The 12,592-nt window shown below is 38.1% G+C and overlaps 1 protein-coding gene across 1 annotated transcript in view; it reads left to right on the top strand.

Annotated features, from left to right (window-relative positions):
* ATP8A1 (ATPase phospholipid transporting 8A1) overlaps positions 1-12,592 on the top strand; it is a 226,498-nt gene extending 213,906 nt beyond the window's left edge. The window contains exons 34-37 of the mRNA XM_052641830.1: positions 2,481-2,569; positions 3,298-3,390; positions 9,921-10,012; positions 11,941-12,592. Coding sequence (XP_052497790.1) covers positions 2,481-2,569; positions 3,298-3,390; positions 9,921-10,012; positions 11,941-12,038 — 372 coding nt within the window. The 3' untranslated portion in view covers positions 12,039-12,592. The remainder of the gene's footprint in view (positions 1-2,480; positions 2,570-3,297; positions 3,391-9,920; positions 10,013-11,940) is intronic.

The following is a 12,592-nucleotide window of genomic DNA, read 5'->3' as shown; positions in this document are numbered from 1 at the left end:
TTCTGTGTCTTTAGGCAGCGACAGTTCACTTTTGAAGCCTGAGGCCGATGCCGAGGCAGCATTGCTCTGCAGACACGCAGTTGTTTGTTCCCAGAGCAGGGCCTGTGCCCTCCGCTTTGCCGGCTTTGCAGCTCCCTGGGCTGATCCTCTCAAGTCCCCCGGGAGCCACTTTTGTGGCAGATTCCATTTGGTTTCAAAGGGCCTTGAGAGGGGCGGCGGGGCCACTTGGCGTGATCGCCCCAATCTCCCACATTAAGAGTGACTTGCAAGCTGCCCTGGCGGGAGCCTGAGCCCAGCCCCAAACAGGCTGCCCCTGTTCCCCCATTGTCTGTGGATCGGGCGTCTTTTCCCAGCTGACCTGCCTGCAAGTGGAGAGATGTGAAAAGTTAGAGACAAAAATGGTCTCTACAGAGTGAGAGAGAGCTTTCTTGTACAGAAAGGAAGGAAATACCTCTGTGGGATTTTATTTTTCCCCCCCTCTTCATCCAAAAAATACAAAGAGACTCTGTCTTTAATGCGAATGTCGGCTTTAAATCTCTTAGGTTTGGATTAACTCTGCAAAAGAAAAAAAAATCTGACAGGCTTTCAGATATGACGCAGAAAAACTTTTTTCCCCTCAATTCATGGTGTGCATTTGCAAAGCCAAAGGCTGGTGGACTGAATAGTGGGCGCCAGTCTCCCCATCATAGTTAACATCACAATAGTCAGAATTAGCAGCCTCTGTCCCCACCAGGGGACATTTAATACAAGGTGGCAAAGGCGAGAATAAACCTCTCTTCTCTTGCCCCCCAAATTAAAAGAGATTAAAATTAAACCAAAGAAACGAGGTTATTTTCAGTTACATGACTTAGACTTATCTTACCTTTTTCCTGCAAAAGGAAAAAGAAATGTGGCATTTTGCAGTCATTACCTAACTCAAAAGCTTCCTTCCAACTAAACAAAACCCACTGACTTGATGGACATTTCCTATTACACAGTTATTGTTGGTTTTCACTATTGAAGATGTCAGCAAGCATGTCGAAGATCATGTTTTGCTTATAAAATAAAATGACTTTTATGTGAATATCTTTCGTCTTGGTGGTGTCCAGAAAGTGGGTGCTGTTCCACTGAATCCACGTGGCGACGTTTATTTTCTGAAATTTGGGGTAATAGCATGTTCTTATTTTTAATGTGTTCAGACCTCTTTCATCCTAGATACTGAAGTATTCTGCACCAAAGAGTCGGTGTCAATAAGCTTCTGTTAATGTAGAAAAATTTTAAATAGCAGCTCCCAGTTTCCAAATGAGAGTCAAAATGAATAGGTAATCTGAAGCACAACTTAAAATTAGCAGTCTTTATATTTGATACAGATGGATTGATTAGGACTGTTTGTTTATGTATAATTGTGAAACCACCTATATAAATTAAACTCTAGATCATTTTTAATTCCTGACCCACAACTATTTAAAAACAAGTTTCTTGTGTGATGCTTAGTAGGATGTAAATGGGTGTGCATTAGTTGGCTACTATATAACGGAGTTATAACAATACGTTTATGGATTTAAATAGGTACTGCAAATTTGTTCTTGATAAACAAATAGACTCAAAGTGAAATAAAATGTTACTTTTGGTTTTATTTATTTATATGACACTATCCACTTTAAGCTCTAGGTAATCTAATTACATTATAAAGGGGTTTTTATTATAATCACAAACAACAAACAATTTATTAATTTTTATTATAGAATCAGTTTCTTTGCAACCCCAAAGGCTCTGATATAGCAATTTGGGATTTAATACAAATGAAAGGGTGTTAAAATAATTTTTCAGAATACACTGAAACAAGTTATGTAAATCTTTGAACAAAAATTAGTATTATTCCTATATAATATCAAATTGTTATTTTTCATAGATACCCTAACTTGTTTATACTGTATCCATGATGTATCTGGATGATGTTTTAGCATAGTATAATATTTTAGAAATAGTAAATTTAGTTTCTAATTAGGACTGATTTTATGTATTGTATTGTAAGAGAATTTAATCCAGTATATGTTTGAAGTTTGCTCAAAAAGATGATTTTTTATATTCTGTTTTTTTTTCCTTTTTTTTTATTTTTATTTTTATTTTTACTTTATTTTACTTTATAATACTGTATTGGTTTTGCCATACATTGACATGAATCCACCATAAAAGAAGGTCAAAGTTTATTACTCCATGTTTTGGTCACAATAATAAAAAATTCATATAAAAATATGAAAAGATTTGGTTCATGATAAAACTTTGCTGTATTAGCTACTGAGGGAAAAATAGAAAGGCATGTTTTCATAAATTAGACTTTTAATTCCAAATATTTCACAAGTTTGAATTCAGAGTTATTTTATGCCCTCTTGCAGAATGAGATTCTTAAAATTATTTTACTTGAAATCATATAAAAACTTAATTTGTGTTTACTGATGTATTTTTATGGTTTTTAAAGTTATACTGTTTCTGATACTCAGGCAGCCATGTTGTTCAGTTCTGGAGTCTTTTGGACGGGCCTGTTATTTATCCCTGTGGCCTCCTTGCTCCTTGATGTGGTGTATAAGGTGTAAGTATAATACTCAGTTATGTACATAACAACATAGATGGCATATTAATCCTCGGATTTCTCTAGTTGTAACGTCAACTCTAATATAGAGCTTACAAGATAGGAATTAGAAATATTAATTAATTCTATGTAAGTAAAGGAGAAAGGACCAACTGAGGAACTAGAAAACTATATTAGTTTAAAAGAGCCAGCAGAAGTAAAGCAGTGTCTTTCAATTAACATTTTTATTAATCAGCCTGAAAAACCCCTTCAAGGTAGAAGAAAAAGTTCTGTTATCTCCAAACACACGCACGCACACACACACACACACACACACATAAATTTTTAGTGAACAATAGTTGTGAAAGGAAATTTTTGCTTACCTGATTCTAAACATATATAAAATAGAGACTAGAAGAATCCACAATCTTATTAATCCTTCTCAAGGACTATAAGTTTTAAAATGTTCTCTCTTCCCACAAAAAAGATATCATTAGTTAATGTGATGCTTGTTTAATAACTATGAAAGTTTTATTACTGTCAGCCTAAACCATTTATGACTATTGTTTCTATAATTATATTAATGCCCAAAATTACTATAATTTTTTAGATTCTAAGAAAAAATTCCTTGTACTCTGATTACTATTGTACTTGGAAGCAGCATGGTAACAACTTGTTTTATAATGTTTTAAGTCTTCATACAAATACTTCTATACTTTTTCTTTTCTTTCCCTTTTATGTTTTTGCAGTATCAAGAGGACCGCATTTAAAACATTAGTAGATGAAGTTCAGGAGCTGGAGGCAAAATCTCAAGACCCAGGAGCAGTTGTGCTTGGAAAAAGGTAAAATACACACTATGTTCTTTTCTCAGTGAGCTTTACATTTTTCTTTTGCTAGCAGTTGGAAATAAGCAGTTAAACTTGTTTTTATCTGTTAACGTGGAGCTGGCAGTGTCACTGACAGATTTTAGAATCAGAGAGATGCAGATTCAAATCAAATCTCTCTTCACTGAGCTGCCTGTGACCTCAGCCAGGTTGCTTGGTGCTCAGTTCAGTTCAGTTCAGGTCAGTCGCTCAGTCGTGTCCGACTCTTTGCAACCCCATGAATCGCAGCACACCAGGCCTCCCTGTCCATCACCAACTCCCGGAGTTCACTCAGACTCACGTCCATCGAGTCCGTGATGCCATCCAGCCATCTCATCCTCTGTCGTCCCCTTCTCCTCCTGCCCCCAATCCCTCCCAGCAATTTCCTCATCTACGTATCTCCCTCACAGCCAGTCATGAGAATTGAAAATAATGTCAGTAAAGCAGGTGGCTTGGGGCTTCATGAGCACTAAATGAATGGTGGCTACAAATAGTGTTTATTGTTAAACTGAAAAAGAAACTTCAGTATTCATAATGCAATAGAATACAATCGAAGTCAGAGGCTGACATAGAGTCAACTCTCCCTCAGTTACCTTCATGGTTCAGTACTTTATTGGGAACTGAGCTGAGGGTCAAATATGAAGTGAGTTATGTCTTCCAAATCCTCTTCATCACCACCACCCACCCACCCCCAAACCCCCCCCCCAAAAAAAAGCAAGGTTAGAAAGCTAATCGAATTTACTAAACTTTACAAAGCATTACAAAAAAGAAACTAAAATTATTCGAAAGCACTCTATAATAATCCACAATTATGATGAAAATACCAGGAATTTATTCTCCCTCTCTCTCATCACACCAAAGTCAGCTAGCGTTTTGTCTCGACCCTAGGAAACGTTTTGCCCTGGTCTCTGTCTCCTTCATCGTGATTCACTGTCATTACTCAGTTTGACACAATGGAGTAAGTGTCAGACTGGGGACTCGGGCTGAGACCTTGGCTTCTAGCCTGCTCTTGCTCTCATTAGGCCAAAGGGGCACATCATACACCAGTCTGCGCCTCTCTCCTAAAATTAACAGCGCTGGCATCTATCTGTGTGGCGGGCACCACGGGCAAGGCACTGCACCCCTCACTTCATAGCTACTGTGGCATTGAACCGCCGTGACATTCATGGACAAATCCATCATCCCCGGTTTTTCCAGATGAGGAAACTGGGGCTTAGAGAGACCCAAGCTCTCCAGGTCAGAAGTGACCGTGCTGGGCCTTGAGCCCATGTCAGTTGAGTCTAGAAACCCTAAGCAAGCACTAGGCTGCCTCCTTTCACTGCTACTCAGGAGTGTAGTGGCGTGGCACCAGACATAGCCTGCCTGTAACACGACAGTTCTGACCCTTCCGTGTCAGCGTCCCTGTGCACATGATGAGCTGGTGACACCTACCTTCAGATGACAGGAGTAGCGCCTCTTCCCCGCGCTTTCCCCTCATCTTTTCCCTTCACCTCCAACTCTGCACCAACCCCACTGTTTTTCATAAACCATCCCTCAGTAAATGTTTACTCTCGCTTTCCCTCTAGCTATAAAAAGGATATACCAAGAGTTCTAGCTCTTAGGAAAGAATGGGTGCATATATATGTATGACCAAGTCCCTTTGTTGTGCATCTGAAACTATCAAAGCATTGTTAATCAGCTGTACTCCAGTATAAAAATGTTTATTTTTTTTAAAAAGGGTTATATTAATAGTTCACAGAATCATGAATAAAAATATTCACAATTATTAGGGAAAGTCCACTGATAGTACTGTTACTGCCCTTAATAAATTTCTATTTGTATGTTAATAAAACTTACATTAAGCCCCTTCATGTAATACTCTTTTTCATCATTTATAGTATATCAGTGACTTCAATAATTCATAAGTCAGACTGACTGGTTCGATGTGATGACCTCTGGTCTCTGGGTCCTAAAGAGTCAATGAGTCTGTGATATGTATAGTCCCTTACATTAAATAAATCAGAGAGCCTAAAAAGAAATGAATTCCATGTAAATGACCACCAACTTCTCCATAGAAAATGCATCTGATAAATTTCCTGCTGCTGCTCAGCTCATTTGCCTAAAATAGTGGTTCAGTTTATTTCAGGGACTCAGGACTAAGTTAGTTGTTAGCTGAATAGCCCAGTCGAAAACCCCTAGTTTGGTATGGTATGGACCCCATGTTGCCATTGCTGCTGATCGCTGAGCAAAATGATGGTGATGGTCAGCCTGGCCATGGTGTCTCCCTGCTGAGTGGCAGCTAGAGAGGAAGATCTGTGAGAGGGGAAAAGTAGCAACTGGTTGGCAAAGCCGTCACATCATACTGCGTTCTAAGGCAGCTTAGCAATTGTCAGATTGATTTTATTGACAGAATTGTTTTCAGAACCTTGGAGAGTGAGATTCATGTCAAATTTTCGAACATGAGCTGATTCCATCTGCATTTTTCAAAGAGGGAGAAACGGTGATTTCTGTGTATTCGAGTGACAGCAGGCTTCCTTGAGGGCTGAAACACACACAGTATTTTATGCTTCCTGGCCTCGGCCTGTGCTGATCCCTTGTCTAGAAGCTGAGACCCTCTTACAGACGGGTAATCCAGTTCCTGGCCTTCAGAACCCAGTCCAAACGCAATCACCTCAGCATTCCACAGATAAAACCAATTCCCACCCGCTGTCTCTGCATTTGGTGTGTTCTCCTGCTTCTGCATTTACCGCAGTATTCCAGAGTGTGTGTCTTTCAACCTGTGTCTGCTCGTGTCCCCAACTAGATGGAGCTCCTTGTAGGAGAGGCCTGTCTCAGTCTTCATGGCAACCCAGCACCAACCACAGAGCCAGGAACATAGTAACGCTCAGTTAACGTTTACTGAATGGATAAATGAATGGTTAGGAGAATGAACCAAAGAATAAATGCATTAATGGAAGGGTAGGTGAAAGGATAGTTGAGTAGTGGGCTAACCTTGGGGTAAAGGAAAATGTGATAACACAAGAACATAAAACTATCTAGGTTACACTTCCCAAACTAGCAAGCTCCCGTGTAATGATTGTTTATTTTTTTGTCATAGAAGGATGCAGTTCTTAAGAACGACCTTATAAGTGGATCACCCCAGTTTTTTAATCTTCACTAAGCACTACTGTGAAGTCAAGCTAGGTGTAAACACACAGCTTCTCTGTGTCAGAGAAACTAATGTGTAAGCACTGTATCCAGATTAGCATTTACAATAATTCATTTCTCATCTCTACTCATTTTCAAAAATTAAAACATCTTGGTTAAAAGAACTAGTCTTTTTTTAATAGAAAAAAGTATGCCATTTATCATATTATCATCCTGACTTCCCTGGTGGCTCAGATGGTAAAAAAATATCTGCCTGCAGTGCAGGAGACCTGGGTTCAATCTCTGAGTCAAGAAGATCCTGGATTTCCCAGGCGAAAATACTGGAGTGAGTTGCCATTTCCTCCTCCAGATCACTGTGTAGCCATGGCTGATTATTTTGGGTAAAGAAACTAACTCATAAGCTATGAAACTGTCCTTTGCTGTTACTTTCTATGGACATGCTCCAACACTAGGGAGCAGAAGCATCTACATTTCCAAAATCCAAAAAGCTTTGAAATTCAATTTTTCCACAAGCTTATAGTGAAATTTGCTGGATTTTCAAAACAATTTGTTCTCAAAATATAAGAACATTGATAGTGTTTATTTTTCTGCAGTGTAAATATGTCTGTGTTTTATAGCAGAAATATTAATTTGGGGGATATTGGTCTCTAAGGTCTCACTTGGGAGTATTACATACATAAATTGTGTGTAACATATTACTTTCCTAAAACAAAACAAAAATATGAATTGAGAACCCCAAAGTGTTTAAGTAATGGATTGCGGACACTGGGCTCATTGGAGACAGGCAGTTATTACTGGGCATCTTTCCTGTGTGTGTGAAGCAATGCATCTTATGGTAAGGCCAAGTATGAATAATGAGAGTCATAATTTTTTACACATATCTATAGACATTAGCCAGTATAACATCATCAGCCTCTACTAAATAGTATTTTAGCCCAGGATCTTCAGGTCAGTCCTCATTAATTTGTTCATCACCACTGTTTGGCCCAAAGCCCGAACTTTTTAAAGTCGGGAAGTATAGATGTCAGATAATTTGGTCTTGGAGACAGTGATGGTGGTCTCTCCTAGCTTTTCTCTGTGTTGTTTATCTTAATGAGAAACAAGAGGTTTGATATAGCTAAGGCAAAAAACAAAATCTAGTAGCTTTCCTAAAGAATGGAGTGGGGGGGCATTATAAGTTAAAACTCATGTTTAGCAATAGACTTCTCTTGTTGAGTCCATGTTGAATATAAACCCAGGCATCAGAAATGATCCTCACAAAGTATCTTTGTCTTGTGATGATCTCTGTTCTAGTTGGTTGGTTATTGTTTTCTTAGGATCTAGGGGATGGTAAGGGTGGGAAGAACTAGTGTTTCTAAGTGGCTGAGTGGTTCCTAAGTGCCGTCTTCCTGAATCCTCCATCAGCCCGAGGTTAGGGACTGTCCTCCTAAACTCCATGAGATGTCTGAGAACGGCTGCCTACGGCAATCCAGCTAACAAATAACAGAATTAAATCAAAGACTGCAGAGCCCAGGCTCTTTCCACAGTAGTGTGCTTCTTTCCCCAGAAAGAAACTTTTTTCTTTAAATAAACACTAGACGTTAATGTGACATGACAGCTGAGTGAAAATATAGCCTTAAATGGCCATTACAAAACAAAATTACATTGTCTCATATATTTTGGTCACCATAATATGAAAGGGGCACTTCTATATTAAAGGATCATGCATTTAAGAAGTCCAGCCTAAAACCTGGAAAACATATTTTAAGAAGAAGAAGCTCCGTCATGATACATTGCTGTCCTCTCGTCTTCTGTAGTCATTTCAATTTTAAACACCAGAGACTTCCCAGCACCCCATCCACAGTGCTCTGCTAACAAAGTCAGACCACCTGCTGCTAAAGCTGCTGACTTCCTCAAAGCAGTTAGATGTTTTAGTGTCCCTCTGAGTCCCCAGGTCTGTAATGGTAGATCATTTTAAGAGTAGAGTAAGAAAAGTCTGTAAAAATGGCTCTTTCTCATTCCCCATATCTGTTTATTTCACTGGCAGAAACAAGTTTTACAAGTTTTTGCAAAACCACTAGAGTTTTAAGATTAATTAGCTTTCTTGCCTTAATTCCCAATGACAATAAAGTATGTCTAATAAGTACCAGTTAACACCCCTAGACTTTTAAAAAATATCTGTGGAAGATTACTACAGATGTCAACATTTCCAAATATTTTACTTCAGCAAAAGCCTAAATGTTTCTGTAATTACGATGAGTTCATTTTGCAGATGATCCTATTTTTGTGTGTATGATAAATATTGTTCCATTTCAAGGTCTAAAAAAAATTGGCAATATACAGAACCAACATAACTTACAACAGTTTAACCAAAGCTTAAAATGGGGAAGCTAAAAGATGGAAATTTGTCCACTGAGTCAGTTCCAGTGATTAAAACAAAATTGCATAAACATTTGCTGCAACACATGTGGATTACTTATTAGCTCTTCATGCTTGTTATGTGGTTTAATATCAAAGCAAAGTTTTATAAATCAACCAGTGGAGAAATGGCATGACTAGGAGGATTGATGATGTTTAAAAGTGCATTTCAGAATTATTATTCAAATTTATTTATTTGACAGATATTTGACTTCCCACTGTGTGAAACACTGTTCTATGAGCAGGAGAGAAAAACAGACGCAGTATTTCTTGCACTCTGCTTTTAGAAGTTTACATAATTACATGGATTCCTTTCTACAGAAAAGATTATTCTAAATGTTTATTGAAAAATAAGTGTTTTTCCTTGTCACTTTACCTAGTAAATTCTTTTCTGAAAATGCTTTTTTTATTTTAAAATGAGATTAAGGAACACATTTCATGCCATATTAGAGTGGTAATGGAATTTTTCTAATTAAAAAGTCTATGAAATTTCTTTACATAATTTTTTGGATTTTTCTGTATAAAAAAATTAATTTATACCAGAATATATGCAAAGTAGGAAAAAGGTATAGTAATGGTTCATTTTTTAAAAAATTCTCAAATGCCATACTTGCTATATGTAGTAAGTCAGCTAAGATTTTAGAAGGTACTATCACTACTGGTGGATTTTGTGGTTTTTGTTAATTGTATTGTGCAGGTTCTGTATCTCTGTTTGACTTAAAAACTAGGGTTGGGGACATCTTTTGACTGCACTATGGGGGACAGAACTCTTCTGAGCTGTAGGGGAAAATGGCCTCTAAAGTATCTGTCTAAATACTTGAAACCCCATTTGCTGTCTGAGAAAAGAGGGTAAAAAAGAATCAGTAGACTACAGATTTCTCAAATAGTCTTTTGTTTAAGTCTGACTCTGTCTGGTGGTCTTGTGGGCATGCTGGGGTCTCCGCCGAGTTGATAATTCATTTCACACGTTTGCACCTGCTCTGCAGCCTCACAGAGAGGGCGCAACTGCTCAAGAACGTCTTTAAGAAGAACCACGTGAACTTGTACCGGTCAGAATCACTGCAACAAAACCTGCTCCGTAAGTATTTGAGTTCTGATTTTTAAACACATTCCCCGCCATTACCTCATAGCGTTTATAAGAGCAGTATTTTGACTTGAAGGATATTTAACTATTTACAATTAACACCTAAAACAAATTTTGTGCGCTTGCAACACATTATATAAATATTAATAACAAATGTTTAGAGAGTCTTTTGACCACAGCCATCTCACTTTCATCAGAAAAGATAGAGCATTTGAAAATCTTGCTGCTTTCACTTCACAAAAAAATATTTCTGCATGCCCCTTACCTCCTTAAATCTTAAAAAAGAACCAGTGAAATAAATCTTAACTCTTAAAAGCTTACTCGGTATTGTTATCTTTTCTACTTGAATAACTTTGCAAGAGCCTTTTCAGCTTTCATACACAATGACATGTGTGTGAAACAGCACACAATGAAACATATATTTTCCCCTTCAAAAATATTTATGAATATTTAGAGTTGTAAGAAATTATTAGGTATCATGCCCTCTTAACATTTGAAGGATCTCAAAAAGAATATAATATATAAAGCCCTGTAGTAAATGCATTTGTGTTGGTAACATGTCTTTTGTTTCATGTTATCTCCACATGTAATTTATTTTCATGTATATATACTCATGTTTAATGCTTTGCTCTTTATGCTTCAGGAGGCCTTTTCTAAAGATGTGATCCCCTCGGGGGTCATTTCTTATCCCCAGGCCCCCTGTGACCAGGCTAGGGCATGAGTGAGTTTATTGTAGGTGCTGAGAGTCCAGAACCATGTCTTCTAAGGGAAGCTGTGTGTGTTTATCTCCTCGCTCTTATTCTTCCTTCACTCTCATCCGCCTGATCTATCTGGAATACATGCTCCCACTTGACTGCACCACCCCCACCCCTCTGCTAGCAGGAAGCAGACCTTAGAGGACTTGGACATGATGTGCTGAAGGAAGAATGGAGGAGGGCTACAGCATCTGTTCATGCAGGGAGCAGAATGCCGAGGATCTAAGCCACCATCGTCTCACTCTTCATTTTGCAGTTGAACCCATATCATTTCCAGACATTAAAAATTAGTCTTTTTGTGTGTGTGTGGCATCTTTGTCAGGTTTTGGTATTAGGGTGATGGTGGCCTCATAGAATGAGTTTGGAAGTTTACCTTTCTCTGCAATTTTCTGGAAGAGTTTGAGTAGGATCAGTGTTAGCTCTTCTCTAAATTTTTGGTAGAATTCAACTGTGAAGCCGTCTGGACCTGGGCTTTTGTTTGCTGGAAGATTTCTGATTACAGTTTCAATTTCTGTGCTTGTGATTGGTCTATTAAGATTTTCTATTTCTTCCTGGTTCAGTTTTGGAAAGTTGTACTTTTCTAAGAATCTGTCCATTTCTTCCACATTGTCCATTTTATTGGCATATAATTGCTGATAGTAGTCTCTTATGATCTTTTGTATTTCTCTGTTGTCTGTTGTGATCTTTCCATTTTCATTTCTAATTTTATTGATTTGATTTTTCTCCCTTTGTTTCTTGATGAGTCTGGCTAATGGTTTGTCAATTTTATTTATCCTTTCAAAGAACCAGCTTTTGGCTTTGTTGATTTTTGCTATGGTCTCTTTTGTTTCTTTTGCATTTATTTCTGCCCTAATTTTTAAGATTTCTTTCCTTCTACTAACCCTGGGGTTCTCCATTTCTTCCTTTTCCAGTCGCTTTAGGTGTACTTAGGTTATTTATTTGACTTTTTTCTTATTTCTTGAGGTATGCCTGTAATGCTGTGAACTTTCCCCTTAGCACTGCTTTTATAGTGTCCCACAGGTTTTGGGTTGTAAAATTAGTGTCTTTATGCTTTTAAAGGCAGGGAAGGATGCATTAGCTCCCCAAGTTAGAAAATGAACACTCAAAACTCAGAATAACAGAGACTTCCTGTGATTTCAAGCTCACCGTTTCTATTTTAATTTACAGATGGGTATGCCTTCTCTCAAGATGAAAATGGAATCGTCTCACAGTCTGAAGTGATTAGAGCATATGATACCACAAAGCAGAGACCTGATGAGTGGTGACGGGTTGAGGGGCTGCAAGGCCAGCTCAGCTACATCTCTAAGGGGAGTCCCAGGTCTTCACCAGAATCTGCTGACCAATGCCAGTCTGGTCCAAGGAGGGGAAATGGATCTGAGCTCATCTCATTGACTGACATTCAGATTCATGTATATTATAGACGGAAGCACTGTGCAGCTATACTGTAACACCATCTCTTCCAGATTTTCTAAAGTATTTGCTAAGTCTTTGTAAACAGACATTGAAAATGACCTTGCATCTTGCCAGAGTGTTTTTTCCAGCTGAGAAAAGGTCAGTATTCTTTTGCTGTTTCTCTGGAGCTGTAACTATCAGTGTCTTGGATACACCACAAGGCTATTCACCATTAAAAATCTGTAAAATGGTAGTAAATTAGAGGGACTCTTGATATCCAAATTTAGATTTCAGAACATGTTGGGGGGCAGGGGGAAAAACAGCCTTCTTAAGGAAGCAACTTACTGAGCAAAATTTCTAAACAAGACATTAATAATAAGTGTTTGTGTCAAAAATTGGCTTGATAAATGTCTGCCAAAGAAGTCCA

The sequence above is a fragment of the Budorcas taxicolor genome, chromosome 6 (assembly GCF_023091745.1).
Source record: "Budorcas taxicolor isolate Tak-1 chromosome 6, Takin1.1, whole genome shotgun sequence".
In the NCBI taxonomy this organism is placed as follows: domain Eukaryota; kingdom Metazoa; phylum Chordata; class Mammalia; order Artiodactyla; family Bovidae; genus Budorcas; species Budorcas taxicolor.
Note: the sequence above shows the minus strand (reverse complement) of the source record. Positions and strands in the feature narration are given on the sequence as shown.